The sequence below is a fragment of the Numida meleagris genome, chromosome 18, assembly GCF_002078875.1.
Source record: "Numida meleagris isolate 19003 breed g44 Domestic line chromosome 18, NumMel1.0, whole genome shotgun sequence".
NCBI lineage: Eukaryota > Metazoa > Chordata > Aves > Galliformes > Numididae > Numida > Numida meleagris.
In genome coordinates, this window is record NC_034426.1 from 7,143,889 (window position 1) to 7,171,886 (window position 27,998).

At 54.3% G+C, this 27,998-nt stretch overlaps 1 protein-coding gene across 8 annotated transcripts; it reads left to right on the forward strand.

The window, feature by feature from the left end:
* RPH3AL (rabphilin 3A like (without C2 domains)) lies at window positions 64-27,993 on the forward strand. 8 transcript variants are annotated; one of them, XM_021416159.1, is made up of 10 exons: window positions 110-210; window positions 3,595-3,634; window positions 4,311-4,394; window positions 5,197-5,340; window positions 6,309-6,438; window positions 9,502-9,588; window positions 15,872-16,046; window positions 20,706-20,813; window positions 20,993-21,118; window positions 22,327-26,265. In XM_021416159.1, the coding sequence occupies exons 3-10, from the start codon at window positions 4,318-4,320 to the stop codon at window positions 22,410-22,412; spliced, it is 933 nt and encodes a 310-aa protein (XP_021271834.1). In that variant the 5' UTR covers window positions 110-210; window positions 3,595-3,634; window positions 4,311-4,317; the 3' UTR covers window positions 22,413-26,265. The 8 variants fall into 8 exon arrangements, with proteins under 8 accessions (XP_021271830.1, XP_021271834.1, XP_021271836.1 ...); XM_021416161.1 differs by having other exon boundaries at window positions 178-210; window positions 3,592-3,634; XM_021416160.1 differs by lacking the exon at window positions 110-210 and adding an exon at window positions 475-3,456.

Sequence of the window (27,998 nt, forward strand, 5' to 3'; positions counted from 1 at the left end):
CCTCCTCTACCTCCCTTCTGTCCGCTCCCTCCCCTTCCCCCGCAGGTGCCTTCCCCCCCCTCCTCCCCCCGGCTCCGGCCCCGAGGCCGCACCCCGCAGTCCCGCCCCACTCCGCTCCGGGGCGGTGCAGCGGCGCGGGGCCGCCAGGGGGAGCCCGGGCCTCGGGGGCGCCCAGAGCGGAGCGGCGCGGAACGGAGCGGAGCGGTGCAGGTGTGGGTGCGGGTGCGGGTGCGGGTGCGCTCTGCTGGTGCCGCACCCTGGCGGGGACGGAGGCTCCGGTGGGGACGGAGCCCCGGGTGGTGGAGCTGAGCCCGGCGCTGGGAGCGGGGCTTCGGGCGGAGCTTCGCGGGGAGTGGGCGGGGTGCCTGCCCCGTGCTCCTGCTGGGAGGAGGCTCCGAGGGCGGGGGGTGTCCCCTAAGCTGCCGCCAAGTGCCCCCGTAGCGCGGTCGGGTGGCGGGCACGGGGCTGGGAGGGAGCGGCGGGGGCCTGGGGAACGGGGTAGCGGTGCCGGCCGGAGGCAGCGCTCCCCGTGAGGCCGAGGGGCTGCGGGGGCAGCCGCGTGCGGGCCCCGTCCCGGTGCCGCCCCTCTGGGTGCTCGGACGTACTTCCCAGCTGCGCCGTGCCCGTCCCGGGGCGTTGGGTCTGCGCACATCCCCGGCGCTGGGTCAAAGTCCGCGGTTTCCTCTCGTTGGCCCCGGCAGCGGCCGGGTGTCGCCAGCAGCCGCGTTCAGCGGGGATGCGTCACCTCGGGGATGCTCCGGCGGCGTTTCCCCAGCGGCGGTGCCCGTGGCCGCCGCAGCCAGGGGCCGGCCGGGCAGTTCCTGGTTCGTGCGAGGTCACGGCGGGGGCTGGCACGCGGTTCCCTGCGCGGTTCCTTGGCTCTGCCCTTCCCGGCTGCGTCCGATTCTTTCTAAGAAACTCGAGGCTGGAGCTGCGGGTTCTGCCCGGGCCTCCCGAGTTGAGTAGTGCATCAGCAGAGAGAAATTAGTTTCTCTCTAATTGGGCTTTTAGACGCTAATTTGCTTCTCGGAGACCTGTGCCAGGTTGGCCTGCTCCAGAACGTGAGTCAAAGAGCGGAGCAGTGTGAATTATTATCACCGAGCAGAGCACCTGCAGGGCTGAGGCCGGGTGGGTACGAACCCACCTTGGCAGGAGCGGTGCTGGCTGCAGAGTGAGCGGATCTGCTTGGGCGAAGCCTGGTTCTTTGTGCCTCGCCATATATCAAGCAGCCCCGCTAATGAGCACCTCTTGTTAATAGGGGCTCGTTGGTACCGTGTGCCGGTTTTCCTGTAGAGCTGATTTTATCTTCCCCCTGCCAGGACTGGCATGGACCTGCAGGGCATTGTGCTTTGTAATGTCTTTAATAAGCACTGTCTTAATGCGGTTGGGCTTCTGCCATTGCTGCTGCGCCTGGGGAGCACGTGGGGCATGAGAACCTTCTGTTTTATTCCCTCAAAGCTCGTCCCCACGTGCTCTGTTTGGAGGTGTCCCAGAGCCGTGGGGATGTGGCACTGAGGGCTGTGGTCAGTGGGCATGGCAGGGGGGGGGGTTGGACCTGGGGGTCTCTGAGGTCTTTTCCAGTCTTAATGATTCTATGATTGTATGAGCAGCAAAGCCTTGATAGAGGCCAGCCTTTATTCGGGCACAGTCTCACCACTCATTGCTTTGAAACAGACTTGTGTCCGACCGAGGTGCCTCCCTGCACCGCTGGAGCCGGGCCCGTTGCCGGCAGGTGCCCTTATCTCCCTCATTTCTCCTCTGTCATAGCAACGGGAGCGAACACTCACTCAGTTGCTAAGGTTATGGGGATAATGGGGTCTGGTGCCGGGGCAGAGAGTAATTACAGCGCGTCTTTGAGGGAGCGGCTGGAAGGGACACGGGGCTGGGATGGCACGGGGGGGGGGCACAGCAGCCCTGGGGGAAGCGATGCGCTCGGAGCAGGCACGGTAATTACAGCAGCACGGCGGCTGGGGAGCAGGAGCTCGGCTCTGGCCGACTGCTTCATTTTGGTTGGTTTTTTTTTGTTTTTTTTTTTTTAAACGAAGTATTTAAAAGAAAAAACAATAATTGCCTAATTAATTTCCTATAAAACCAAATTAAAACAGAGGCGAGCTGCTTAGCTGAAATAAGCAGGCCGTGAAAGCTGGCTGGGGAGCTCCTGATGGGTCTGCCGAGGGCGTTCTGGTGTTTGCAGGGCTGCGAGGGGTTCGTGCTTGGCGGGCACCTGCAGTCAGCTCGGTGCAGGCCCCGCAGCCACTCTCAATGTCAGCACCACCCTCCGGCTTTAGCCGGGATGCAGTCACAGTTTGAGGTGGAGAACGTGAACCTGGAGCACCCCCAGAGCTGCCCAGTGGGAAGGGGCTCCCAGTTCCACATTGTGGGGTCATCACCAGCACAGCCCTGCTGCTTCCTCTCTGCTCTCCATCGGAGCGGTGCGGTTCCGCATCCCCCCTGTGCTGCCGGCTCACTGCTGAGCGCAGCCAGGTGTGCGCAACGCCGCGTTAACGAGGATTTGTTCCGCGTGATTTCTTCCATCATAGGGAAAGGAGCAAACAGGTGGAGGGCTGTTCAGCCGGTCACAGGATGCTGGGAAGGAAAGAACTCCCTCGCAGACCGTGCAGATGACTCCCAGCCCGGCGTGGCTCTGCTATCGGTGTTTCTGATTAGGCTGCGTGCGCTGCACTCCGTGTCCTGGACAGAGATAAGAGGGAGGATGCTTTGTGCTGTCCCCACTCTGGTGTCCTCCATCCTGTGGCCGTGCGTGTTCCTTTCTTTCCAACCCTGTTCCTGTTCCCCCCCAGCAGAGCCCGCAGTCCCACGGTGTTCTCATTTCCTCCACTGAGGCACTTGTGTCCAACTCACTGGGCTTTTTGCAGAGGTGAAGTGCAGAGCCACCTGCAGCGTTTTGACTCGCCTTCATCTCTGCTGGAGCAGATAAAGCTCAGCAGAGCAGGGCTGGATGCATTCAGCTGTTTCCCACCCTGCGTGCACAGCTGCTGGCAAAGCAAAGTGCCGGTCCTGGGGCTGACCTCCAGATAGGCCCCCCCAGCTGCTGGGCACTGCCGTGCATGGGCTGTGCTTTGCTCCAGGTGTGCCTGAGTGGGAGGGCAGGCCGGGCTGGAGCAGCTCTGAGCTCTTGATGGAGCCGCGGGTGTCCCTGCGCCTTGCAGGGCAGTTGGTCCAGATGGCCTTAAAGGTCCCTTCCTACTGAGCCATTCTGTGATGTGGGGCCGACCCTTCAGGAGGGGGCTGCTCCGTGGGCTCTGCAGCCCAGGTCAGCGCCGTGTGCTGGGGCTGGTGGCAGCAGGCAGCTCAGCACGGGGCCGGATCAATCTGCACGTGCCGCTGCCGCTATAAAAGGGCCAAGGCTGTGCTTGCTGTGGGGCTCCGTGCCTGGCACGGCGGCAGCTCCGCGTCAGCAGCAGCGTGGGTGCGGGTGCTGAGCCGCAGCGCCGGGTGAGTGCGCTGTGACTCGAGGCCGGAACGTGTGTTTTCTTGGGAATTACGGCGCGCTTGGCAGGTGGTGGGACTCTGCTGTTGTATCTGATGTGTTGTTTGCCAAACAGCATTAAGCGCGTTATCTCTGCTCAGCAGGTACGGTTTCAAAGCTGGCACCGGGTCTGTTCTGGGGAAGGTGAGTATTAACACCTGGAAATGTATGCATTAAGGGCTCAGGAGGCGCTTGGAGGGCCGCTCCAGCTGGAGGAAGGCTCGGTGCATCGCGGTGCTGCTGCTGAAATCTGTTGGCTGCCCTTCTGGGAGCGCCGGTGTCACCACACCGGGTGCAGGAGGAGCGCTGCCGGGAGAGGGGTGCTGCCTCCAGCACCAGTGAATGCAAGCAGGCTGCTGCTGTGGGCCGTGTTGTAAATATCCAGCTCTCACAGTGGCAGCTTTAATGGACGGAGTGACTTGGAGCTGATCGCCTCGTGGGCTTTTGTTTGTTACCCCCATGAAGAGGTACAAACCCAGCAGCCGCCGCGTCCTCCTGTCCTTCAGAGCGGCTCCATCAGTCCCGCGGCGCTGGGGCTCCGGAGGCGCCGGGGCAGAGATCGTTGCAAACAATGCTTTCTTCTGGGTTTGAAATGAAAAACAGCAGCGGGGCTGACAGCCTGTGGCCTTTTGCGGAGTGCTATAAAACCTCAGCTCCCGGCTTTGTCTCGGTGCAGCATTAGAAGCTATTTATTGGCGTGTATTTCATGGCCGTGATGGCACGGTTTTATTGCCGTCTGCGGGCGCGTGACGCCGGCGGGTCGCCTCTGGGACATCGCTTTGGGACGGCGGTGCCTCACGGTGCTTTTTTCTCCCTCCAGGTGCGCCATGGCCGACACGATTTTTGGCAGTGGGACGGGCCCGTGGGTGTGCCCCAACGACCGGCAGCTGGCTCTGCGTGCCAAGTGAGTGCCCCGGCCTGGAGGAAGGGAAGGGCTGGGGGCAGGCAGCAGCTCCGCAGCTGTGTGCATGCACCCTCTGTGTAGCTGGTAGCATCCTCCAGCGCTCTTTTGTTTTGGGATGGCGTCACTTGATCTCATTTTCCCCTGAAGTTCAATGACCGCGTAACCGAAAGATGAAGGGATGGAGATGAGTCAAGCGCCAGAATTGCATTTCTTTCTCGGATGCTTTCCTTCTCTGGCGCTGCCACTGCCACTTCTGCTCCTGGCTGAGCCCCGGGGTCAGCTGCTGGAAAATTATGGGTCACCCCGTGTCTGTCTGAGTGCTTCTGCCTCCACCTGAATGCCTCATTACAACTGCCGGGCCTGATAGTGCCCTGCGTTCTGCCAGCAGCCCTGACTTTAGCTGGTGACCTCTAAACTCCTACTAAACGGTAATTAATTGAGCTGTGAAAGCTCTGAGCGAGCCAAGGAGAAATGTCAGCTTTGTGCATAGGCACGGAGGGAAGTTCCTAAAGGCTTCAAACACTGGAAGGAGAGTGCAGGTAGTCCCTGCGCGCTGCGGTCTGCTGAAGGCATCTGTGGTGCCCGGCATCACTGCCCATCCCTGCAAAAACAGGCTGGGTATTAGGAAAATTTCTTCTCCAAAGGAGTGGTGCTGCAGTGGCACAGGCTGCCCAAGGAGTCACCGTCCCTGGGGGTGTTCAAGATCTGGGGAGATGTGGCACTGAGGGCCATGGTCACTGGGTATGGCTGGGTATGGGCTTTGCTTTCACAGCTCTGTTTCTCCCTCCACCCCACCCCGCAGGCTCCAGTCAGGCTGGTCGGTGCACACGTTCCAGACAGAGAAGCAGAGGAAGATGCAGGCTCTGAGCCCGCAGGAGCTTGAGGTCATTCTGGAAGTCATCCACAAGGCAGAGAGGCTGGACATTGTCGAGCAGCAGCGCATCGGGTACGTTTGCTTGTTCCCTTCCCTATGGGGATGGTGCAGATGGAGGTGTGGCTCTCCCTGTGCCTGAGCCTCCATCCCTTAGAGCATCCCTTCGGCTCTTTTTCCCCCTGCTGTGTCGCTTGTTTGGAGGCAACAAACACTGGGAAAGATGGGAGTTAGTTTCCCATGCCTTCCTGGGGCCTTGGGGCTTGCTGTAGTTGCAGGCACTGAGCCAGTGCCACTGAATGCAGCCTGTGCTAAGGCAGCTGCTGAGGCAGTGGCTCTGGAATGGGCTTGGGGAAATGCAGAGCTGCGCAGCTGCACCGCTGCTGCTGGACAGCACGGCTCTGTCCCTGGCAGCACGCTCAGGTTTTCCCTTGCCTGCGGCAGCAGCCCACTGGGATTTTGCCTGGAGCAGTGAATGGGTTTGTGTTCTACTTGGCTGAGTTCTCTGGAAGGGGTTTGTTAGCTTGAATTATTGAATTTACTGGCATCCTTTCCCTTTTTGCCGCTGTGGATTTCTATTTTGCTCTCAGTCCTGCTGGAGATCTGGCCTCAGCTGGGTCTGTGGTCAGCCTAAAGCAGGGAGGCCAAGAGCCAGCTCATAGAATCCCAGAGTCATCCAGGCTGGAAAAGACCTCTCAGATCCCCAAATCCAACCCAACCCCACCCTGCCCACTGAGCACATCCCTCAGTGCCACATCCCCACAGTTCTCCAACACCTCCAGGGACAGGGACTGCCCCACCTCCCTGGGCAGCCTGTGCCACTGCATCACCGCTCTTCCAGAGACAAAATACTTCCTAATAACGAGCCCAAGGAAACACTTGAGTACAGAGACTGAAGCGAAAGCACGTTCAGTCCTTGCAAAGGGCCCAAAATTGCACGGAGGAGGCAAAGGTAGGCTGAGTGGGGCACGCACCCGCAGATTCTTGGCATGGCTTCTTCCTGTAGATCTGGAATCACCTCCGCTTGGCCTTGTTCCCCGCAGGCGCCTGGTGGAGAGGCTGGAGAACATGAGGAAGAACGCGATGGGGAACGGGCTGTCGCAGTGCTTGCTGTGCGGCGAGCTGCTCGGGCTGCTGGGGAGCACGTCGGTTTTCTGCCAGGATTGCAAGAAGGTGGGTTTGCTCACAGGGGCTCCTGCCCGGAGCCAGCAGGGCTTTCTGAAGGTGGATGGATGGATCACTCTGCGGGGTTCTCTTAGTCCTGTGTAACTGGGTCGGTGCTGTCAAGCTGTAGGGTTTTCTCTGCTTACCTTATTCCTCACAGTCCTAGAGTGCCTGAGCTCTGAAAGGTGGAGATGTGGCACACAGGGATGTGGTTAGTGGGCATGGTGGGGAGGGGATGGGGCTGGATGTGGGGATCCAAGAGGTCTTTTTCAACCTTCATGATTCTATGGTTCAAGTTCTAAACTAGTGCAAAGTTTCTGACCCTGACACACGAATCACCCTGTGCATTGGTGATGGGGTGTGCTGGTGGGATGGCTGCACAGATGCAGGGGAGGCTGCTGTGTTCCCCGCGCCCTGCAGGATGTGCACTGCTGCCTGGGCTCCCAGACAGGCGGGGGTTAAGCTGCACTGCTGCGGAGATGATGATCTCCAAGGCAACCACCTGATCCTCCCTCTGCTGGGAGGCTGCTTCTCCAGCACTTGAAGGCCATCTTTGCCAGGGGAGATGTCTCTGTAAGTGGCTTTGCCTCAGTGTGGTGAGGGTCCCCGTGGGTGCCACTGCTGGGGTGGATGAAGGGTCCATGGGGAACCAGAGCTAGGGGGACTCTGACTTGTGCCACCCACCCCATCACTGAGATGTCCTGTGGGTGCTCTGAGTAAATCTTGTTCCTGTGCTGTGCAGTGGCACGTGCTGGGAGCTCTGTGGTCAGGCAGCTGTGATGGAGAAGCTCCAGTGGGGTGCCAGCATCTCTCCACTCATGCTCGCTGGGCAGGAAGCTGCTGTGAGCACTGCTGCCTTTGCTGGACTGAGCTCGTCCGCTGGCTCCTGCTTTCAGAAGTGGCTGAGGCTGGGGTTAGGCACGTAAGACAGTGGCAAACACCCAGTTCTGAACCCCTGGGTCCTCAGCTGGGAGGAGAGCGGATCTTATAGGAAGGGCTGGGAAAGGAAGCAGCAGGAAGGTGGCGGGGAGCGAAGGGTCTGGCATAAAGGGGAGCTTCAGGGCAGCTCTTGGAGAGGAGCGTGGGCTCTGTGCAGACGTGCCTGGGGAGAATAAAGGGCTGCTGGGCAGACAGGAGGCGGCTGGCTGCTTCCTGCTTTTCAAGCATGCAGAATAACAGGATGTGCCGTATTCCTGCCTCCTTCCCTTGGCCGTTGTGCTCTCACCTGAAGCCAGCTAGGTCATACTGCTGCAGCACTTGCTAACCTCTGTCCTGCAAGCCCCGTTCACTGACGCACAGAGGCAAAAGCTGGGGGGTGCCCTGGGCTCATCCCCTTTCTGCTTTATGGTGTTTGGTGTCAGCCCACAACAGTCCACCCTTCAGCAGGGCACGTAAAGTGGGCTGGTACTTAAAGCTCATCCCCAGCCCAGCAATATCCATCACTTATGTGGTTTTAACACAGTGAGCAATGGATTTTATAAGTAAGTTCATATTTTTCTTTCTAGCTTTGCTCTGTTACCATCTCATTGGAAAGTCATTGCAGCCCATTTAGCCCAATGACAGGGACTGCTGTAACGATACATCTGAGATGCAGCAGAGGGCTTAGCTTCCACGAGTCCCTTGTGCTGAACAGGGGCTCTATAGCTCTTGTTGCCTGATGGATTTTCTAAGTGCCACTTTCTGCTTTAGCATTTACAGGTCAAAGTGAAGAATGATTTTAATATTGGTTTTTATTGCCTCGGGAATAAATGCATTATGGCAAGACAAAGATGTTTGCAAATACAGGCGTGTTAACATTAGCAGTAGTTAGAGCATAATGTGCAGTTTACCATGCAGAGGGTATCAGGACCACGGTTAAAAGAAGTAGGAGAAGAAAGTGCTTTATCTTGTGTTTAGTGAGGTACAAGGCTGTGTTTGGTGTCCTTGATTTTTATGTCTTCTGAGGTTGTGGGTGGCACTCAATTTTCCAGCTGGGCTGCAGGGAAGGGAGGAGGAGAGCCCTCTTTTTATGCTGGAGGTTCCAAAATCAATGGCTGGGAATTAAAGCGCTTGGAAGCTCCCACTAGAGGGAGCGTTTGAATGTCCTATGTGTGCAGGGATTGGGATCTGGGAGGGTATTTGTGGCTGAGTTGCTCCCTCAGATTTTGATTTGAAAAAGGGAGAACTGGGGGTAGTTGTGAAGTTGCCTGAAAACTGCAGTACCACCTGCTGCCTGCACCCGTTGGCTTGGGCAGCACCATGTTGAATACCCATGCACCAAAGCACTTCGGTTGTCCCTTATTCCTCTGCTCTCCCTAAGGCACTGGAGGCACTGTCCCTCCCTCAGCCAGGCTTTGCTCTCCAGGGCCTTCCTGCGAGCCGCTTTTGCTCTGCGAGGATCAAAGAATTCATCCCGTTTCTCACTCAACTGCAAGCCAAGCCTGATACGCATCCGCTTCATTATATGATATTAAGTGATTGGGGTTGTAAATGGCTTGTAATGCTGGCGGAGACGTGACGGTTCCCTCGTGCAGCAGTGAGCTGCCATGCAGTGCCATCAAGCATTCTGCTCAGGCACTGTGCGTGCAGGCACGGCTCTGCCCGCTGCCTCGGCAGCCACAAATCAATAGCTGCCAAGCTGCTGAGACGAAGGGGAAGCCGAGGGGTTTCAGGCTGTACGTAGGGAAGGGAGGAAGGGATTTATGGTTCTGCACAAACTGGGGCTCGTTTCGTGCTTGGTTGCAGCTGCGACAGCGATTGGGTTTGAGGGTTTGGAGGAATAAAAAAGAAAACACCCTGGGAGCATCTATAGGTTGCGGGGATCGATTTGCGTTGTCCAGTTCTCTTCTCACCCGCAGTCAAGGGCTGTGCTGTAGGTTTGCCTTTGTCTTGCACCCCTACAGACCTGAAGCATCTTCCTGGATTTGCTTATCCAGGAGAAATAAGAGAACTGTGCCATGCTTGTTTCATTTAAGGAACGCGTTAGAACAGATCTGGTGGGGCAGGTGCTGCTCAGCCTTCCTCTGCTGAGGGCTGTGTGGATGTGGGGAGTCGCTTACACCACTTTCCCCCCCCTCCCCCTCCTTGTTTCAGAAAGTTTGCACCAAATGTGGCATCGAAACGTTTGGAACCCAGAAACGTCCCCTTTGGCTGTGCAAGATCTGCAGTGAGCAGAGAGAGGTAAAAGGCAGCAGCAGCGTGCAGCCCTCTGCCCTGAGTGTGCTGAGAGCATGGGGCTGCACCGGGGTGGGGGCTGGGGGCTCAGGCCGTGCACACGGTGGTGACAGCTTTGTGATGGGATGGGGGGCAATAAACACGCTGGCCCCTGCTCTGTGTGTTGCTTTGTGGTGGTTCCTTAGCTGTGGTCGTAAAGAGGCTGTTGCCTCCTGCTGCCACGCTGTTTTCCCTCTGGCTCCGTGGCAAATAAACGTGGCTAACGCTGGTTCTTTAATACATCTGGAGAGATCCATAGCGTGGCTGCAATGTTTGTCCCTCTAAAAATAACCCAATTGCAGCTTTTAGCTCCGTTTCCCCCCTCCCCCCCCAACCCTGCCTCTAAAATCCCATCGCTCGCCCCTGCGTGAGACTTCCAGTGCAGGTCTCTGCGTTTTTATATCCTTCATCCTCGACTTTTCGCTGCCAGAAGTAATGGGCTGCCTCAGTCCTGCTCTGCCTGCAGTGGAGCCGCTGAGTTTGGTGATTACAGAAGGATTTTCTCCCATTCCCCTCGTGGTCCTTGAACATCCATCCACCCAGTGCAGCTATTCCTGAAACCCACCCGTCAGTTTCTGAAGCGCGGTGAGATCATTGCTGCAGGTGTTTGAGGCAGAGAATGTTTTTGTAGGAGTTGTGGGAGCGTAGCAGAGCTTAGGTTTTAAACAGGAGGAGATGATCTGCGTGGGAATACCTGGAAAGCTGAAGTGCAGGTAGGATGAGGGCTGTGCCCACCTTTGGTTGCTGCGTGGCAGCGTGGCTGGGGCAGACAGAGGGCATCGTGCTCCCTGGGTGCTGCTAATTGCTTAACGAACTGACTCACCCGGGTGCTGTGAGATGCAGGTGGCCGTTCTGAAGGGCTGCAGGTCAGGGCGGTTTCTGCGCTGCGCGGGGAGATGGGTATGGAACCGAAAGTTACTTCATTTCTTTTTTCTGTTCATGTTTTTTTTTTCCCTCGCTCCCCAGTGTATAATTGCTTTTTTTTTTTTTGGTTCCACTTTCTTATAAAAATAACGAGGAGCCACAGACAGAGAAGAACGTTATCCAGTGTTACGTGCGGCCATGTCAGGGTACAGTAACCTTCAGAGATACGGCCAGAGCGCTTCTCTAATGAAAATGGATGGAACTTTCCCCCTGAGACTGCCTAGAACACACCCACATCTTACCTCACAGCCCTCAGCTTCATCTGTCTTTTTTTTGGCTCCTTTGAAGGTCGGCTCAGGCCTGTCTCCTTCCCTCTTTGGGGTGGTGCTGGTGACCAGGAGAAGGCCGCAGTGTGGGCGCATGGCCTCGCTTGCCCCTGAAGCCATTTCAGGTGCCATGACATGACAGAGCCCATGCAGAATAACCGGGTTACTCCTGAGCGCTGTGTTCACTACCAGTTCCTTGTGGCCGTCTGTTTCTGTGATCTGGATTCTGTCTTGTGTTGCCATCTGCTCTGGACCAAACCCATTTGGCCGCGCTCATCGCTGGAGGTTCTATTTGCTGTCGATGAGTGCAGATGGACACCTGCTTTTTGGGATCGCGCAGTCTTGTTTCTGTCTGGCCTTTGATTCTGTTGTGTGGTGAGTAGGTATTGGCCCAGTTTTGTTTCCTGGGATCCAGACAGGAGCCCACAAAAACACCTGGGGTCGTGTGATGCAGTAGCAAGCCGCTCTCACCGTTCCGAGGTAGGTGATCCCACCACACCAGCACTGTGTTTGCAGGCTGTGATGCTCTGCACCACTGCCCCAGCTATTTGGGCACGATATCTGTGGAACTCTCAACTCTGTTAGTGAGAGACTGTCAGGTAGTGAAGGGAGATAGGGAGATGACTGGGAAACCTGCATGGGCTATATGATGTTGGCTAGAGTTAATGACTGCCCTGTGGCTGGGACAGGAGTCTGGGTCTACAGCTGTCCCCTTTAGCCCCTGCCATGCACCGAGGGAGCAGACTGTGGCCCTTCCTTCTTCCCTCCCTCTGCACTGCATTGCCTTCCTTGGCTTTGCACCTTGCATGTGGGGGGCTGATCCTCCTGGAGCAAGCCAGAATGTGGAGGCAGGGTGGTGGTGTTGGACATTCACATATGCTGTGTAACAGCCAGAGTGTGCAGCGTCGTTCATACATGCTTCAGCTCTCGTCCCTCCATCCTCCTTGTTATTATTTATCCCTGTAGGCTTGACTTAAGCTGGTGAAAATGTAGTGATGTGGTAATCTTTGCTCCTTTGCTGCGTGGACAAAATCTGTGCTGACTTCAGTTGTGATTAAACCATCAGTGTGTGGCCTAGGTCAAAATGAAGACCAACGTAACAAGCTGTTATTTACATCAGTTTTTCAGTGGGAGTCAAGTGCTCGATGCCCACAGATCCCGTTGGGAATCCCAGCCTCAGCCGCTCCAAAGTGTTCTTTGCCGCTTTGTTTCCTTGAAAACCACCCCTGGGAAGGCTGTGCTGCATAGCAATGAGAGCCAAGTTGCTCTGACACTGTCTGATTTCTGGAGAGCGGAGGTGATTAATGGATTCTGCCCGCTGCCTGCGTCCCGCTCATCCAGAAGCAAAACGTTGCACTGGGCAGCACTGGAGCTGCCTGGTGTGATGTGTGCATGCAGGGGGAAGGCACCGCGTGGTCACCGTGCTGGGACCTGGCAGGGCCTCCTGGCAAAGGGAACATCCCCAGGGGCAGCAGACACCTCTGCGTGGTAAGCACATCTCTTCCTCCCGAAATAAGACAGAGCCATGGTTAAGCTGGGAGCAGCCTTGTCTGAGCGTTTGCAGAAGCATCCGTTGAAAAAACCCTTTTGTTCTTCCAGGGTTCTGAGGGCATTTTCCTTTGCAACATCCTCTGAGTGCAGCAGAGCTATCCCCACTGTGGATAGTGCTTTATTGCTCATGCAAGCAAGGGCAGAAGCGAATTCCATCCATTTTACATTTGCTTTCGAAAGGACAGAACCTTCCTTCTTCCCTGTGTGCTGCATCCCCTTTCCTGGCTTTGCACCTTACATGGCCTTTCTGCAGACCGAACGCATCGGTTTCTGCGTGTTTTGACTGATAGCAGCAGGCTGTGCACAGCACCTTGCTGAACCACCACTTCACGTGTGGCTTTTTCTTTTTTTTTTTTTTTTTTCATACCCATAATTAGCGATGCTATCGTCGTAATTAAAACCCTCTTGGAAGCGTTCGTACACATTTACATTTGAATTGACACATCCAAAATTGTAGCGATAATGAAAACAGTTTAAGTAGGGGGGGGGGGGAGATGGCTTTTTTTAAACCCCATCAAATATGAAAGAGTGTGTCAGCTCCCAGGGACCTGCTAAAGTTTTCATTTGCCCCCTCTGCTTCATTTTCCCTTTAATTTCTTCTCCTTCTCTAAATGAAATTTTCATGGCTGGCTGCATCTCTGGGTTTGTCAAACCGTGCAGAGGAGGGGAAGGATGCAGCGTGGAACAAGGGAGCCATGTCCCCCCGCCTTGTGCCCCCAGGGTTTCCCTTTTCCCGTGTCCACTTTGAGCATCATAAACCAACGTGGCCCGGGGTTATCCCTCCCTGGCATGGCGATTTCTTGGCCAAACACCGTGCTGACGGAGGGGAGTGTTTATTTCGGGTGGCTCTGGCTGCAGTGGATGTTGCACCTGTTTGCAATTCAGAGAACTCGTCAGTCGCCTGCCGTGTTATTTTGGGGGGCGGCCGCAAGTGGTTCGACTCAAAATAGTGTCCTCTAGAACAGAGCCACGGGGGGGGGACAAAAAAAGGATTCTGATTGAGGGAGGAATGATAAATGGCTGAAGGACGGCGCTGAGGCTTGAGAAGCTCCGGGGTCAGAGGTGTGATGTGTTCTGCTATTCTGGAAACAAAGCCCCGAACGGCAATTTCGCCGCCTTTTAATTTTCTTCATCCTCAAGTGCCGAATGTGGGAGTGGACGACAGATTGCTGTAAATAACGTAATTGGAAATCTCTGTGTTATGGAAAAGCGGATGAATGCAAATAACGAGGCTGAGGAGCGCTCTCTCTTTCTCCCTGCCAGCGGTTCGCTGCGTGCCAGAGCCGTGGCGGTGAGCGGGTGGGCATGTGCTGCGTGAGGGCAATGGCAACGACGTCCTTCGGGGTGCAGGTGTGCTTCTCTCTGCTGGGAGAGCCCACGGGAGCAGCTTTCCCCTTGCACGGGGGCTGCAGAGCTGGGGATGTCGTCGGTGGGCACGGCGGGGTTGGCTTGGTGGTTGGGCTGGGTGATCGTAGAGATCTCTTCCGACCTGAGTGGTTCTGTGGTCTATGCCAGCCCGCAGGCCGTGCCTTGTGAGGAGCTTGTTCAGTACCCGTGCATTCAGAGGAGGGGGAAAGCAGAGTTCTGGAGAGGCCTGAGCGGGGTTCCGGCAGGGCCCGGTGATTTTCCATTTGCAGGCTGTGCTGAGTGCGCCGGATAAAGCGTGCATCTGCTGCTGGCTGCCAGGATGCAGCCTCATCCCGTGGCTGTGCTGGTGGCTCGGTGCAGCTGTGACGGGGATGTTGTCAGGGTCACAAAATGCGTTGAGCTCTCCGGTCTTGTCGTGGCTGTTGAATTGTTCAGAATAACGCAGAGAGGATCTCTGGCTCGAGCGGTTTCTCTTCCCCACGCTTTGCTTTTGGGTAGGTGAGGTGTCAGGGGAGGCAGAAGGACAGCAGCCTGAAGGCAGTCGATATCGAGCATGGATTTCTGCTGTGCTTGGCTGGGAAGCAGCAGGACTGCTCCTGAGCCACCGTGGGGAAGTTCCTCCGTGCTCTTGGCTTCTGCATCCTGGGTTGGGGTGGCACTGATGCAGATCTTTGCTCTGTCAAGGACTGGTGAGAGCAAAACTCTTCTCCTCGCAGAGAGCAAACCTGCTAATAAACAGGGCTCTGAAGCGCTGTTATAGATGTATTAATTTAAAATCAAGTAGGAGCTTTGCTGTTGGGCCGCTCTGGCAATCAATGAAACGAGCATCACGAGCAGTCAGCGGCATTGATTCGTTGTGATGGATGCAGGCTGAACCCAGTGCAGAACAGCACAGGATGCGTGTGTCATTGTGGGGGGGGTGCTGGAAACCTGCGGGGAGCAATGCACTGAGTTATTGCAGGGGAGAGCGTCTCCCTGTAGCTGCAGCTATAAGAGCTGATCTCAAAGCAACTTCAGTGCTGCTGTAATGAGGCTGAACTATTAGAAGTGAATCTGTACGCACAGAATCAATGTTGTATTACTGAATGAGAGCTGGGTGTGTTGTGTCACTGGACTCTTTAGCTGGGCTTGCTTTGGGGGTAATGGGAGAAGCCTGGGGGTGACCAACCCTTCCTTACTGCAGTCCTTGCTGCGTCTGATTGGTTTTATGTTCTGCTGAAATTGTAGTTTGCCTGAAGATAATAGGTCTCTCCGGTGCTTCAAATTAAATTACAGATGTTGCAAGGTCTGTTTGGCTAACAACTGTCAAGAAGGGCTGCTTCCTCCCCAGCACTGCCCTGCAGGGACCGCGCATCCTCCCACAGCACCGCACTGCTCAGGGTGCATGCTGCTTTCACCTGGGTTCCAAGACCCCGACCATTTTAGCTCTCTGTGTTGATGGCTGTGCAGGAGAAACTGGGCAATCTGCTGAGTGATCTCCTCCCGTCAGTGAAATGGTGATGGCAGTGCTCTGCTTTCTGTGCCTGCGCTGAAAGAGCTGCTCGTGAGTGCCAGGTGTTGTCGTTGCCCTCTGCTTTGATTAAGCCCCGTGGTTAAAATGCAAGCTGCAAACTTATTGCTGTAATTAGGGATATCTGCATTTGTACCTGCTGCCATCATGGTGATGCTACATATAAAATGCTTTGGGAACTTGAAGTAGAAACCTTTATGATCTCCTTTGCTCTGAACAGAAGTACAAGGCTTCTACCCCCTTGCATGAAATAGTAATATTAACTTCTTTTTGCCCTGGGTGCCTCATTAGCTCATTATTAGACTGCTGAAAGGCACAAAAGAATTAGGTTTTTGGAGACCATTTCTCCTTGTCTGAGCTGCCATCTTCTCCCCTTCTTCTTGGCTCACAGCAGGCTTTATATTAAATATACTTAATAGAGCTGCTTCATCATGAGCCACATTAAAACCCAGTTGAAGAGTAGAGGGCGTTCTTACAGGAAATATTATAGCTGAGCTCTCTCAGCTCACTTTCTGCTGCAGGTTCGGAATATTTGAGTGTTCTTGTGCTGGGGGGGTTTCTAGCGTGCTCATTAGGTGCAGCGCTTGTTCATCCTGGCTTAAGGTGTGGGTTGTGTCTCTGTCTCCAACAGGTCTGGAAGAGGTCTGGCGCGTGGTTCTACAAAGGGCTGCCCAAGTACATCACGCCTCTGAAGAGCAGCAGCAGAGCAGGCGAGGTGCCCTCGCAGCCCTGGCAGGGCGAGCCCACGGCGCTGGAGGCAGGGAGCGTGGGGCCGGGCCGCTCCTTCACCTGGGCCAGGGGCAAAGGTTGGTGCTCCTTGCCGGGGTGCTGAGAGGGGTGAGATCAGCAAAGAGCGGAGGCCTTGGGGAGAGGGGTGAGGTTTGCAGCTGAGTTGTTCTCTAAATGCATCTTGGGAAAGCTGTTGATTAACTTAGCCCTGTGCAAGGCTGGGGCCGGGGCACTGACGAGCCTGAAGATTTATCAGCTCCAGCGCTCCCATCCTTGTTCTTTGAGGTAGACCTTGGTTGAAGTAGACCGGTGTATCACATGCGGCATCTTGGATCGCTGCCCTATCAGATCCCATTCACAGCACTGCTTTGTAGGGCCTTTCCCCCCCCCTCGCTTCCATCTGTCCGCCCTGTCATTGCTCGTACACCCACTCCAGTGCTGTGCCTGGAGTCAGCTGGGGGGAAGCAGCACGGCATTGAGGAGCTGAGCATTCAGGGTCATTAGCACAGCGGTGGATGGATGCTGCCGAATTAGAGCTGCTGCCAGTCTGCTTTGATTTCTCTTCATTTCTTGCTGGTGTGCATTAGCAGATCTGGCTGGCCTGTCTCCCCTTCTGTCTTTTGCTATTAGGTCCCTTCAATTGGAGAAGACCTCTCCGGTGTACCAGCAGCGTACACGCTTCCACATCAAGCTAAATCTTATCAGTGTTGCAGGGGGAAATAACCTTTTAATAGAGAGGACTCCGGAGGATTGGGTTTACAAGGCTTCTCTTTAGGCTCCAGCTAGGAAAGCACTCCCAACCCGACTGTAACTTTTGTAATTAAAGACAAATTAGATCAACAATAGACGGTTGTGCTTCCCTCCAGGAGACACTTGGAAGGGGCTGTCTTAGCAAATGAACTGATTGATGAGGTATTCTCTGTGCACATGATGAAGAAAACACTGTGAGTCAAAGATCTTGAGCCCAGGCTTGTCCTGAGTTTTAGCTGAGCTTGTTTTGGGGGGAATGCCTTCCCATAAATGTTGGCAGGCGCAGGTGGGGGACAGTGCAGCCACCTTTGGTAAGCTTTGATGTGATGTTGAGCAGTCATTCTCCCTCTGCTCCAAGTTTTGGCTGGCTGCTCTTTTATGGGTGGGATAATACTGATTTATGGGTTTATTTTTTGGTGCTTTCTTCCCTTATTGCCCTTCTCTACTAGGCTGCCTGTCCTCTGGATGGCTTCCAGTGGACATTGGTGGCTGTATTTCATCCCTGGGATATACAAGCTGGGAGCTTGTACATATCACTGCTCCTTTGCACCTGCCAGCTCTGGGACTTCTGCTCTTTGTCACCTGAAATCCTTGTGATGAGCAGGGCAGGCTTTCTTCCCAATGGGGACGTGATGTAGCTGTGTAACCAGCAGTAGAAGGAGAAGTAATGGCCTCATGTTGCACCAGGGGATGGTGAGGTTGGATATTAGGAGAAAAAGCGGTGCTGCAGTGGCACAGGCTGCCCAGGGAGGTGGTGGGGTCCTTGTCCCTGGAGGTGTTCAGGAACCGTGGGGATGAGGCATTGAGGAACGTGGTCATTGTACATGGTGGGGGTGGTTGGGGTTGGACCTGGGGATCTGAGAGGTCTTTTCCAACCTTAATGATTCTATGATGACCCCTGGCGAGCCCAGGAGAGCGGAGCAGTGATGTCCCTGGTGTCCCTTCCACATCCAGCCTTTCAGCAGGGGCACAGTGCCACCTAAGTGCCTCTTTTTGGGGAAGTGATCGTTGTGGGGTTCAGGAACTCCCCACTGAGCCTGCTGCTGCTGGGCTGAGGGACTGCAGGAATGTGCCTGTTGGGAGCAAAGCCAGCCCACCAGGAAGAAGTTTTATTTTTATACACCCATTATTCCTCTTGCGCTCGCTAACGCTGGGATTTGCCATTGCCTTTAGTTTTTCTGTAATAAACAAGCAGTTGCCATGGGAACCCTGCTATTAGTTAAGGCACAAATGTATTGTCATGGGGAGAATAGCAGTAATATTTCTGGTGCCGGGGAGCAGCTCTGCTCCATGTGGTGGAATGTGGGTGGGATTCTGCACCGGGTCAGGCAGGACAGGGCAGGTGGGGAGCAGCCAGCAGCAGGGCTCCGAGCTCTGAAATCTGCAGGAGGATGGGAAGCAACTGGGTGGAAATACTAATAAAAGGAAGCGTGATCCCTAAGCCATTGCACTGCTTGGCATGAGGACTGCTTGCTGCTCCGCTCAGGAGCATGGCTTGTGAAGCCACACTCATGCCAGGTGCATGCATTTAACACAAGAACTGAATCCCAGCTTAGTGCTTCCTTTGCTGGGTGCTGCCTCCCCAGGCCAGCTCCCCCCGTTGCTCCCCGTGCTGCTGGAGGCTGAGCTGTGTGATGGAGGGAGTTGTTCCATGAGTGACCCGGCCCTGTGGGGATATTGCTTTTTCTGCAAGCTGGATTTTGGCTTTTTGAGGATTTTTTATTATTATTATTTTTATGAGCTTTTTCCGTCAGCTGGAGATGGAGAGGAATAAATCTGTTATGTTCCCTGAAAGTACAGCTGTCCGACGGCTCTTATTGATATATCAGCAACTGCTGGAACACCAGATTTACGACTTCTGGGCTCTGGGAAGTGCCAGCAGAAGGTCTGGGAGCTCTGGGAGAAAAATTGCCTTGAAGGGAGACATCGGTGCGGTGGGTAAAACACATTTCTATTGGCAGCAGAGGAAATGAGAGCAGGCAGGGCTGCTCCTGTGGTGCAGGTTCCTCCTCGTCATTAATATCTTTCTCCTCTTGCGCTGGACCGCTCTGAACTGCTGAGTGGCAGAAGGGTAGGCAGCTAAAGTCACCTCCATTGATTCATTGGGCCCTTCTCTAAATAAATCCTGACTTCCAGCATTTTTAAAAGATTCACGGAGGAAGGAGCTGTTGGAAAGCGATGGGTGTTGTGAATCCTAGAGGCAAAAAAGAGTAAGAGGACTGGAGTTAAGACCCATCTGGATGCCTACCTCTGCGACCCACTGTAGGGAACCTGCTTCAGCAGGGGTTTGGAGTCGATGATCCCCAGAGGTCTCCTCCAACCCCTACAGTTCTGTGATTCTCTGAGTGTACTTGCCAAGGGAATTGGGGCAGCCAGAACAGTTCTGGCAGCTGAGATTTGGGTTTTGTAGCAACGAGCTGGGTACACGTGCACTGTTTGTGCCAGGGCTGTGCTAGCACTGCTCTGGCGCCAAGTGTTTGGGATGGGGGGGCTGTGGGGGCAGGAGGAGGCCGTGCCGTGGGGTTGGCAGTGGGGTCCCAGCAGCCTGTCCCCAGCACTCAGCAGGAGCTGCCCGCCAGCACCACATCCATCACGGGTTGCAATAACGCTGGCAGCCGGCGTTAATATCCTCGGAGATGTTAACTCCGGAGAAGCGCTATTTTAAGTATTAATACACTGTGGGTTTTTTTTTTTTAATAAAATATTTTATGTAGTACAGATTGCCAGCTGAACGCAGGAGCGGAGGTGCTTGGCAGCAGCGTTGGATAGCTTGAGCTCGCATGTGCAAGGGGAAGAGTAGCAGCCCTCATGCCCTGGCTGGTGGCAAAGGGTTTGCAGCTCAGCAGTGAGCATGCAGCGAGCTGAGTGCTGATGAAGAGAGGTGAACTGACACCTCTACCCACGCACCCACGTCCCTGCAGCACGGTGAATCCGGGCAGTACCAGGAACACGGTGCGGGGGCAAAGTGGGTACCTCCCTCCTCAGCCTCATTCATCACTAATGTTCTGAGATCAGGCCGCTACCAAAGCACGGGAGCTGCTGGGGAACACCTTCCTTGTTCTGCACAGAGCAGCCAGTAGCCCAGTTATCTGTAAGGAGGAGAGGTGCTCGCATAACGGTGTGGAGAGGTGGAAGCAACCTGCCCATCTGGGCATTGTGTCTGGTTAAATGAAGCTTTCAACTCTTGTAGAAACTACAGAGGGTGGGAAGCAGCACGCTTAGGGCCAGAATTCAAGGAAACAGAGAGACCTTGGAATGGGAGGAGAGTCCTTGCTGCTGCCTGGGGGGCATGAGTAATGTAGCTCTGGGCAGCGTGCAGAGAGGGATGGGCTGATCAGCGATGGGCTGATAAGGTTGGGTTCTTTGTGTCATCACTGTGGGGTTTTCTTGTTTGGTGCACTTTGTATTTATCTGGTGCCTTCCTTATAGATCATGGAGCCTCTGCAGGGGTCCTGCAGCTTGGAGGAGCCCACGGCTGGATCTGCAGCCTGAATTACCAACTGTGGATCCTCTTGCTGTGGAGCCAGGAGCCTGCCTTATACCCAGCCCAGCCTTTAGCATAAAATCATAGAGTTATTGAGGTTGGAAAAGACCACTATGATCAGACAGCAAACTGCAGCAGGAAGGGGCTTGCTGGTGTGTCTGTGTGTGAGTGCGGCCAGACGTGCAGTGTGTGCTCCCTGTGATCCTGGATGGGACAGGGAAGGGAGTGCTGGTGGTACGTGCACCTGCTCCAGGTGCTGGCACTGCTGGGCTGCGTGCTGCTGAGCTGTAAATCACCTGGAAGAAGTGCCTGGTGTTTGAGAGGAAGCACAAACAGCTGTGGAAGAACTGCAGGTAGCGCTCCTTTTGGAGAGGGAGATGTGATCAGCGAGTCAGCGTTTGTTCGTGTTTTATTTGGATCCATCTGGCACCCTCTTTGTAAGTGTTATGAACATTGTGAATAACTGTCTCTCTCCTCTCCTCCCCCCTCATCTTTCCCGCAGTGGTTTCTAGCGACAGCGACTCGGAGCTCAGCTCTTCCAGCCTGGAGGACAGGCCCTCGTCTGCAGGGTCGAAAAGCTCTCCAGGAGGAAAGCAGCAAGGAGGACAGGGTGAGGAGCTAACGTTCCACCTGGCTCTGGGTTTTGCCTCTTGGCTGCCGCTGGTTGCAGGGGCCTGGTGCATTATCTCTTGGGTAGCAGCAATGGGTCGGACTGGTGGCGGGTCCCTTAGGACCTGGCCCATCTGCTTCTCTCCCCGCTAAGCGACCTCTCCCCGTTGTGTCCCGTAGTGCCTGCCAGGGAGCCCGGCCGTCCCACGAGGGTGTCCGGGAGCCGCAGCAGCGCGGGCAGCGGGCAGGGGGAGAGCTGCCACAGCGACCAGGCAGCGGATGGGCACGACGGCGGCAGAGCCCCCGGTAAGCAGATCCTATGCTCTGGGCCATGTCCCTGACTGGGGGCTGCCATCCCTCTAAGTTGAGCCCTCTGGGAGGTGCAGCTCTGTGGCCCGGCATCACTTCTCCCTGCTGAGCTGGTGGCAGGCGCTGTCACGGCGTTACGGCTCGCTCCTTCCCTCCTCCTGTTGTGCAGAGCCTATTCTGCAACATGAGTAATGGCCCGGGGTAGGAGCCGCCTGCAGCCAGCCCAGGGAGCGCCGGGAGCCCCGAGCTGTCCCCTGCAAGGAGCTCACATCTGCACAGAGCTGAGCGCTACTGGAGCAGAGCGCAAACCCAGCAGCTTTATGAGACTGAATGAAATTCTTCCTGAGGTTACATAGCTCTTAAAGCCGAGCATGGCTCCTTCCAGAACTCTGCAATGAAGTGAAAAAAAAAAAAAAAAAAATCAGACACCTTTCCCCCCTCGACAACGTTGGAACAATTAAGCGACTGTGAGAGCAGAGCTGCCATCACATCTGATCTGGAGCAGCTGAAAGAGATGCAAATGTGAGCTCTCGGCGGTTCCTGCTAATGCATTCAATAACCCCTTAAGTTACCGTTTAGCACTGCTCCCTCCAGAGTGCTCCTGCACCCTGCGAACTGCCACCGCTTTGTTCTCCAGCCGTTCTTGTGCTGCGCGTGTTGAGGCGTAAATTGGATTAGGGAGGGCAGGTTTATCCTTCAGAGCAACACGGAGCCACGGTCCCCCCCCCCGGCACCACGCTGCCTGCTAGAAACAGCCAGCATCAACTGAAAGCACATTTCAGGGATTTGCAGTTCTCTTTAATTTTAGGGTTTCTTTTTCATGGGTTTTTTTTTTTGTTTTTGCAAAGCAATTCAGCTGAGTGGTGCTTCGAATGTTGCTTCTGCTCCGTCCATCCTCTGGATTACAGTGCTGCCCCAGACCGGTGGTTTATTTTTAAGCCCCTGCTGGCTTTAGGTTCCCGTGGAGTGCTGGCTCTGCGGGCTGTGCTGTGGGACGCAGGGCTCTGTGTGACCCCAGTGGTGGATGTTCTGCTTCGTGGTGCTGTGTGGCTGTGCTGCGATGCAGGTGATGCCCTCCTGGCTGCTGTCTGTACAGGGTTCAGCACTTTGGAGCTTTCCTGCCACTTGAGCTGGCTGCTGCCTGGCCATGACAGTGCAAACAGCATCTTGTAGGCAGAACGTGCCTTTTTTTTTTTTTTTTCCAGGGGAAAAAAACCTTTTTATGCAAAGCTTGGCAGAAGGAGTCAGTGCTTTCCAGTGGGATCTCTTGTTGCTGGCAGGAGGGAGCTGAAATGCCATGCAGGCATGGATGTACATTAAGAAACCTGAAAATTGTGATCATCTTGTGAGTCCAGTTAAAACAGTCCCTGAGATGCAGAGAGCATCCTGCTGAGAAGAAGGTTAAGCCAGCAGGAATATTGGTGGAGGTCTTCATTACTGCTGGGGCCATTCGTGTCCCAGCTCCTGGGGAGGGGCTCCTCAGCTCAGGGTCCGCAGGGAGGGTCCTGCAGGTGGAGGTGCCTCACACCTCGTGCCACGTGGCACCACAAGGACCTTAAAGGCAGATCTTACTGTGGCTTTTTGGCTCTGAAACGTTGTAATGCTATATGGGGAGCTGTTTTTGCTTTGTATTAGCACCTCAGGTGTTGTTCCGGCTGTGATTTTCTTCTTCCTTCTCGTTCTCACCTCTGCTCTCATTCTGATTTCAAGTGCAGTGTGGCAGAACCATTCAGCACCCTTAAACCCAGGGCCTCAGGGAGTGGTGCTGCGAGCACAGTCCTCAGCTCTTTGAGCCCAAAGGCCAAGACAGCAGCGTGGTCACACGGCCAACACGGCCCAGGGAAGACGAGGAGCTATTTGGAAGAGTTCTGCAGGTTTCCAGCACGGTGCTCCAGCTCCGGCTGGGGATTGGTGAGGCAGATAATGAAGCCTGGGCTTTGTCATGGAATGAGTCATTGTCAGCGCTGCGCCGGGATTTAGGCAACCTCAGCCCTTGAGCCAAACTTGGAGAAGAGAGCAGTGAGTTGAGAAGCTGCCAAGGGCTGTTGTTTTTTTTACCACTTGTTTTCAGAAGCACTGTTTTCTGGGGCTTGGTGTCTCTTCCCGGTGCGAAGCTCCAGTTCCCGGAGGTGAAGACCTGCCGAGGTCCCCTCCATCCTTAAGCACTGTGCCCGCTCTCAGGCTGGTGGTTCTCCCTCTTCCTGTGGCTCTTGCCTTCCTGTCCATTGAGCACTGTGGGTGGATGTAGGGAAGGTCGTGCCCTGGCTTTGCTGGAAAGTGTTTTATCATAAAGAGAAGGAAAATTGCAGATGAGAAATGCACGCTCTCCTTTTTCCCCTTCCTTGCCCCTCCCTGGCAGGGGGGACTCCTTTCTTGTTGGCTGTACAGCTGATGTGTTGTTCCCTTGATGGGAGAAGAGCAAAAGCCTCCCTGTTCTTAATTACGGCATTTTTATTAACGAAAGGGAAAATTAAACAGCCTTAAACAAAGAAGCCAGCCATATATTTTGATGGATTTCATTAGCCCACGGAGAGCTCTTAATGGAGATTACAGCTTTGGGTTGAGGCTTGGCTGCTGCAGGGAACTGAGTAACAGCACAGGGGAAAGGCTGGGGTTCTGCTTTGGTGGGTCCCCACTGCAAAGCCCTTTCTGAGGAGTGGGTGAATCCCACGTGGTGGTGGCTGGGGCACCGGGATGCTCTGCAGGCAGGGAAAGGTGAAGGGGTTTGGGCTGTGGGGCTGGAGAAAGGTGTCACTTGTACTGCACCTCGATATGGCAAAGCAGCCACAAGACGAGCTAATTAGCAGCAGGCATCTGAGTGCAAATCACAGTCTCTCCATCGCTGCTCCTGTGCCAACGTGTTGTCTACATCATTAATACTTAAAGAGCGGTGCAGCAGCTGGCGGTTAAACAGAGCCACGTTAAGCAGCGGCGGCTGGGAGCTGAGCGCTGAGGGCAATGCCAGGTGAGCTCGGAGAAACAGGGGGGGCAGGGGTCCCACAGCTCCAGCAGAGCCCTTCTCCCCATGCAGCAAAGCTGTGCTGAGCTGAGCATGGAGTGCCGCTTCCAGCGCTCTTCCATTGGGGAGACCCATGCCCCATCGTTCAGGAATGGATTAGGTTCAGGAATGAGGTGGTGTCACTCCCTCCGTGGCTCCCTGGTTGGGGTAGGCGTCAAAGTTGGCTCATAAATATGCAAGCTGCTAATGGGGGAGACGGGCAGAGCCATTGTGTGTAATTTTCGTGGCAGGAGAATGTCAGGCCACCTTTGAAGTGAAAGCATTACCTTCTTCTTTCCTTTCCCTTCTGCCTCTCAGAGGTCGGGTTTGCTCCCCCAGGGACGATGAGGAGGTAACATTTTGCTTCGTTGGGTCTATCTACTTCATTCCATGCAGGGAAAAAAAAAAATTGTCCACACAGTAATTAGGCTCCGAATGAGATAGTAATTTCTGTAATGACTTTCTTCGTGGCGGTCTTTGGGGAGGTGACTTTTGTTTTCCTGTGCTTGGCAAGAAAGTTGCTGCGATTCCCCTCCCTTTCATTGCTCTCCTGCCCCATTTGCCCCCCTGTGCCGTGGGGCTGAGCCTTCCTGCTGCCAATGAGGAGGAGCTGTCCCTCTTCCACAAGTGGAAAAAATTGAATTGTGCCTTCATAGCTGAGAAGCTCGGAGCAGTCTCTGCCTTCCCCTATCGCTGCTGCAGAGCACCAAATGAGCCCGCTGTATTTATAAATAAAACATGTCTTCCAGTAGGGACTGCGCTAGGGAGTGATTCAAGGTTTGTGCTTTAGGTACAGTGCACTTCTAAATAGGAACCTCAGACAAAGCTGCTGCCCCTTCCCATGTTTTAAGGAATTAAAATGTTTTCATTTTTGAGGGGTAGAACCAAAACATTTCCCTTTCTTTGAGGCTCGCCTTGAAGTCGGGTTCTCAAGCCTTTATTCGCTTAAAAAAATAAATTACTTTCACCATTTCTGTAATTCTTCACGGCGTTTTAAATTGAAGGCTTTTCCCTTGGAAAGAGAGGAATGACAAAGACTCATTCTCTTGTCTCTTTCACTCAGTACATCTGGAACCAAGTCTGCGGCTGGAGATGAAGCTCCTATTTTAGTGCCTCTCCCAGCGCAGAGGTCTGTGCCTTTCCTCCATTGCTCCTCGTTTCATTCTCTACCCTTTGCAGTGGGTTTACTCCACGCTTTCCATCGAGCATTTTGCACGAGGCACCGAGGCCAATGGTTGATGTAATCTTGCAAAACAAAGCATAAAAGAGCACGGGAAGCAGAATGCAGAGTTAAATGTCTGAATTTAGTGAGCGCATCGAGAGGTTTTATGGCTCGGAGTGAGGGTTAACTTCAAATGGGGCCAGCTGCCAGGAGCTGGTGGGAGGAACCCGCAGGACTCCCTGTGCCATGGGCATTTTGCATGATGTGGTGACTGCAGACAGCAGTGTGAGGTTCAGGTTGGATGTTAGGAAAAAACTTCTCCAAAGAGCAGTGATGCGTTGGCACAGGCTGCCCAGGGAGGTGGTGGGATCCCCGTCCCTGGAGGTGCTGGAGAGCCATGGAGATGTGGCACTGAGGGCAGTGGGCATGGTGAGGTGGGGTTGGACTTGGGGTTCTGAGATGTCTTTTCCAACCAGAATGATTCTGTGATTGATGAGCCCTGCTCTCCTGCACCCACCTCGCTCACATCCTGGCCCCTCTCGGCAGCTGGGGAGGGCCTGGCTCTGTGGATGCTGTTTGGAAACCACTGGTGGCTGAGGTTTGGCTTTCCGTCTGCCCTAGGTGGTGTGCCAGAACACCAGCTCCGTCAGCACAGCTTTTTCTTTCTCCTCCTTTCCCAATTTGCCTGTCTTTTCTTTCTTTAATAAAGTTTAATGGGCCCTGACTGCTGACAGCGTGTGGAGTAATGATGCACAGACATTCTCTTCATTATTATTTTTAGGAAGCTCTTAAAATGGCACCGAGGAGCTAAAAGCCATCTCAAATAACTTTTATCAAGTCTCTCCCCTCCACTCCTTTCCACACAAAGAAGGGCAACAAGGCTGGAGCATGAGTCTGTGTGAGCAGTGACGCAGTGGCACAGGCTGCCCATGGAGGTGTTGGAGAACTGTGGGGATGTGGCACTGAGGGCCGGGGTCAGGGGGCACGGTGGGGTGGGTTGGGGTTGGACCTGGGGATCTGAGAGGACTCTTCCAACCTGAATGATCCTATGACAACTTTTGTTTGTCTTTGCTTTGAAGGGAAACGATACACCCACACCAGAACCCGGTGCTGACAGAGGTGAAGATGGAGCTACTCTGCATGGACCCAACACTTGCCCTCTCCTGTAGGCCTCACTCTAGCCCTTGACTGGTGCCGCTGGGGTCTTCCAAGAGGCCAGCTCTGCACAGGCACCAGCAACACGACAGCACACGGGGAGCACCTGCCTGTCCTCCCTGCCCCACTGCCTTGGCTTGGTGAAGTTTGTGGTGAGCCCACTGGTCCTCGTGCCCTGCAGGGCCTGTATGCACTGCACCTCTGTGTGGGAGAACACCCGCCCGCCCGCAGCTGGCTGCCCAAATCAGCTAAAAGCTTTCCAATTACTTTATCTTGTTAAGCTCTGCAGATTCTCCTCCCACATGCACACCTTGTAATCTCTTGCACAAACAGGGGCCTGTATCGTGCCTTTTTCCTGGAAGTCTCGAGCATCTGGCTGCGGTGTCACGATGAGTCAGGTTGTGAGAGCTGTGCCCCAGTCCTGCTGCTTCTCTGGGATGGACAATTTCCCTCCGAGGCCTGGCAGATGAGAAAAATCAAATTACCTGACATTTCTAGAGCAATTAGATCTTTAAAGGCTTGAACAAAAGCTCAATCCAAGCAAGTAGGAGTCTGTGCATTTTTATGAAATGCTTTGAATCTGACCCGTGTTTTGCTGAAGAAACGAAGGATTCCAAAAAGTTCCCTCTTCAGTCATGGATTTAAAAAGCAATTCACGCCTGTTAGTGTCAGCCTGTTCCCTTGGTTATTACTCTTTTGTTCAGTGCTCCTTTGGTGCTGGGCTCTTCGTGCACATGTAGTGTATGCTCTTACAAATGGCTGCAGTATGAAGATAAATGAGATTGGGTGCTGGAATACTCTAACAGGAGATTGGAAATCAATCCTTGACTTCCTTTCTAAATGAATATGGTCCAGCACAGCACTGTTCCCTTACTGCTTTTCCAGCTAACACTCTATGACATGTTGCTGAGAAAATCCTTCCAATTTTTTCTCCGTGATGCTTCTGCCCTTTGGTAAATGAAGGCAGAGCCTTTGGGTGACATGGATTGCAGGACGAGAAAGGCCTGGACATGGGCTTCGCAGCATTGGTGTTGAGTTTGTTCTCCACTGAGGATGCTCTTAGTGTTGTGGTCATTAAACCTGGTCAGTGAGACTCTGATCAACTGCACTGCTGAAAGAAGGGAGTAGTGCCAGTGCTGTCAGCAGCTCCTGAAAAGCAAAGCCCAAGAGTCAGATTTTCCAGAAATGCCAGTATGGTTTCAGAGCTGAAGTCATAATTCCTTCTAAAACTGAAGCCCCTACAACTTTTGGAAGTGTTCTGCCACCAGAAAGATCCTGTCTTGCCTTAGAGCTTTCGACAGTCCTACCCAGGCTGTTGTGCTCGCTGGGACAGTCTGGCCTGCCAGCCTGATTCTTCACAAGGAGGAGGAGGAAAAAGCTGCACCAGTTGATGCCTTCTCATTTGGCTCAAGGGGGGGCGAGAAGGGCTCAGAGCATGGTGCTCAGTCTACTCCGTTCGTTTGTGTTGCTTTTATTGTTTTGTTGTTCTCATCTCCCTCCCTTACAACTTTTATGTAGTGTTTTACTATTGGAAACAATAAAGCTTTGGCTCTGAAACAACT

What these genes read in the sequence shown, in the direction of transcription:
- RPH3AL (XM_021416155.1), top strand. Translation starts at nt 4,318, where the DNA reads ATGGCCGACACGATTTTTGGCAGTGGGACGGGCCCGTGGGTGTGCCCC. An exon ending in CACCTGGGCCAGGGGCAAAG is followed by an intron (nt 16,047 to 20,705) that starts GTTGGTGCTCCT and finishes TCTTTCCCGCAG; the next exon opens with TGGTTTCTAGCGACAGCGAC. An exon ending in AAAGCAGCAAGGAGGACAGG is followed by an intron (nt 20,814 to 20,992) that starts GTGAGGAGCTAA and finishes TGTGTCCCGTAG; the next exon opens with TGCCTGCCAGGGAGCCCGGC.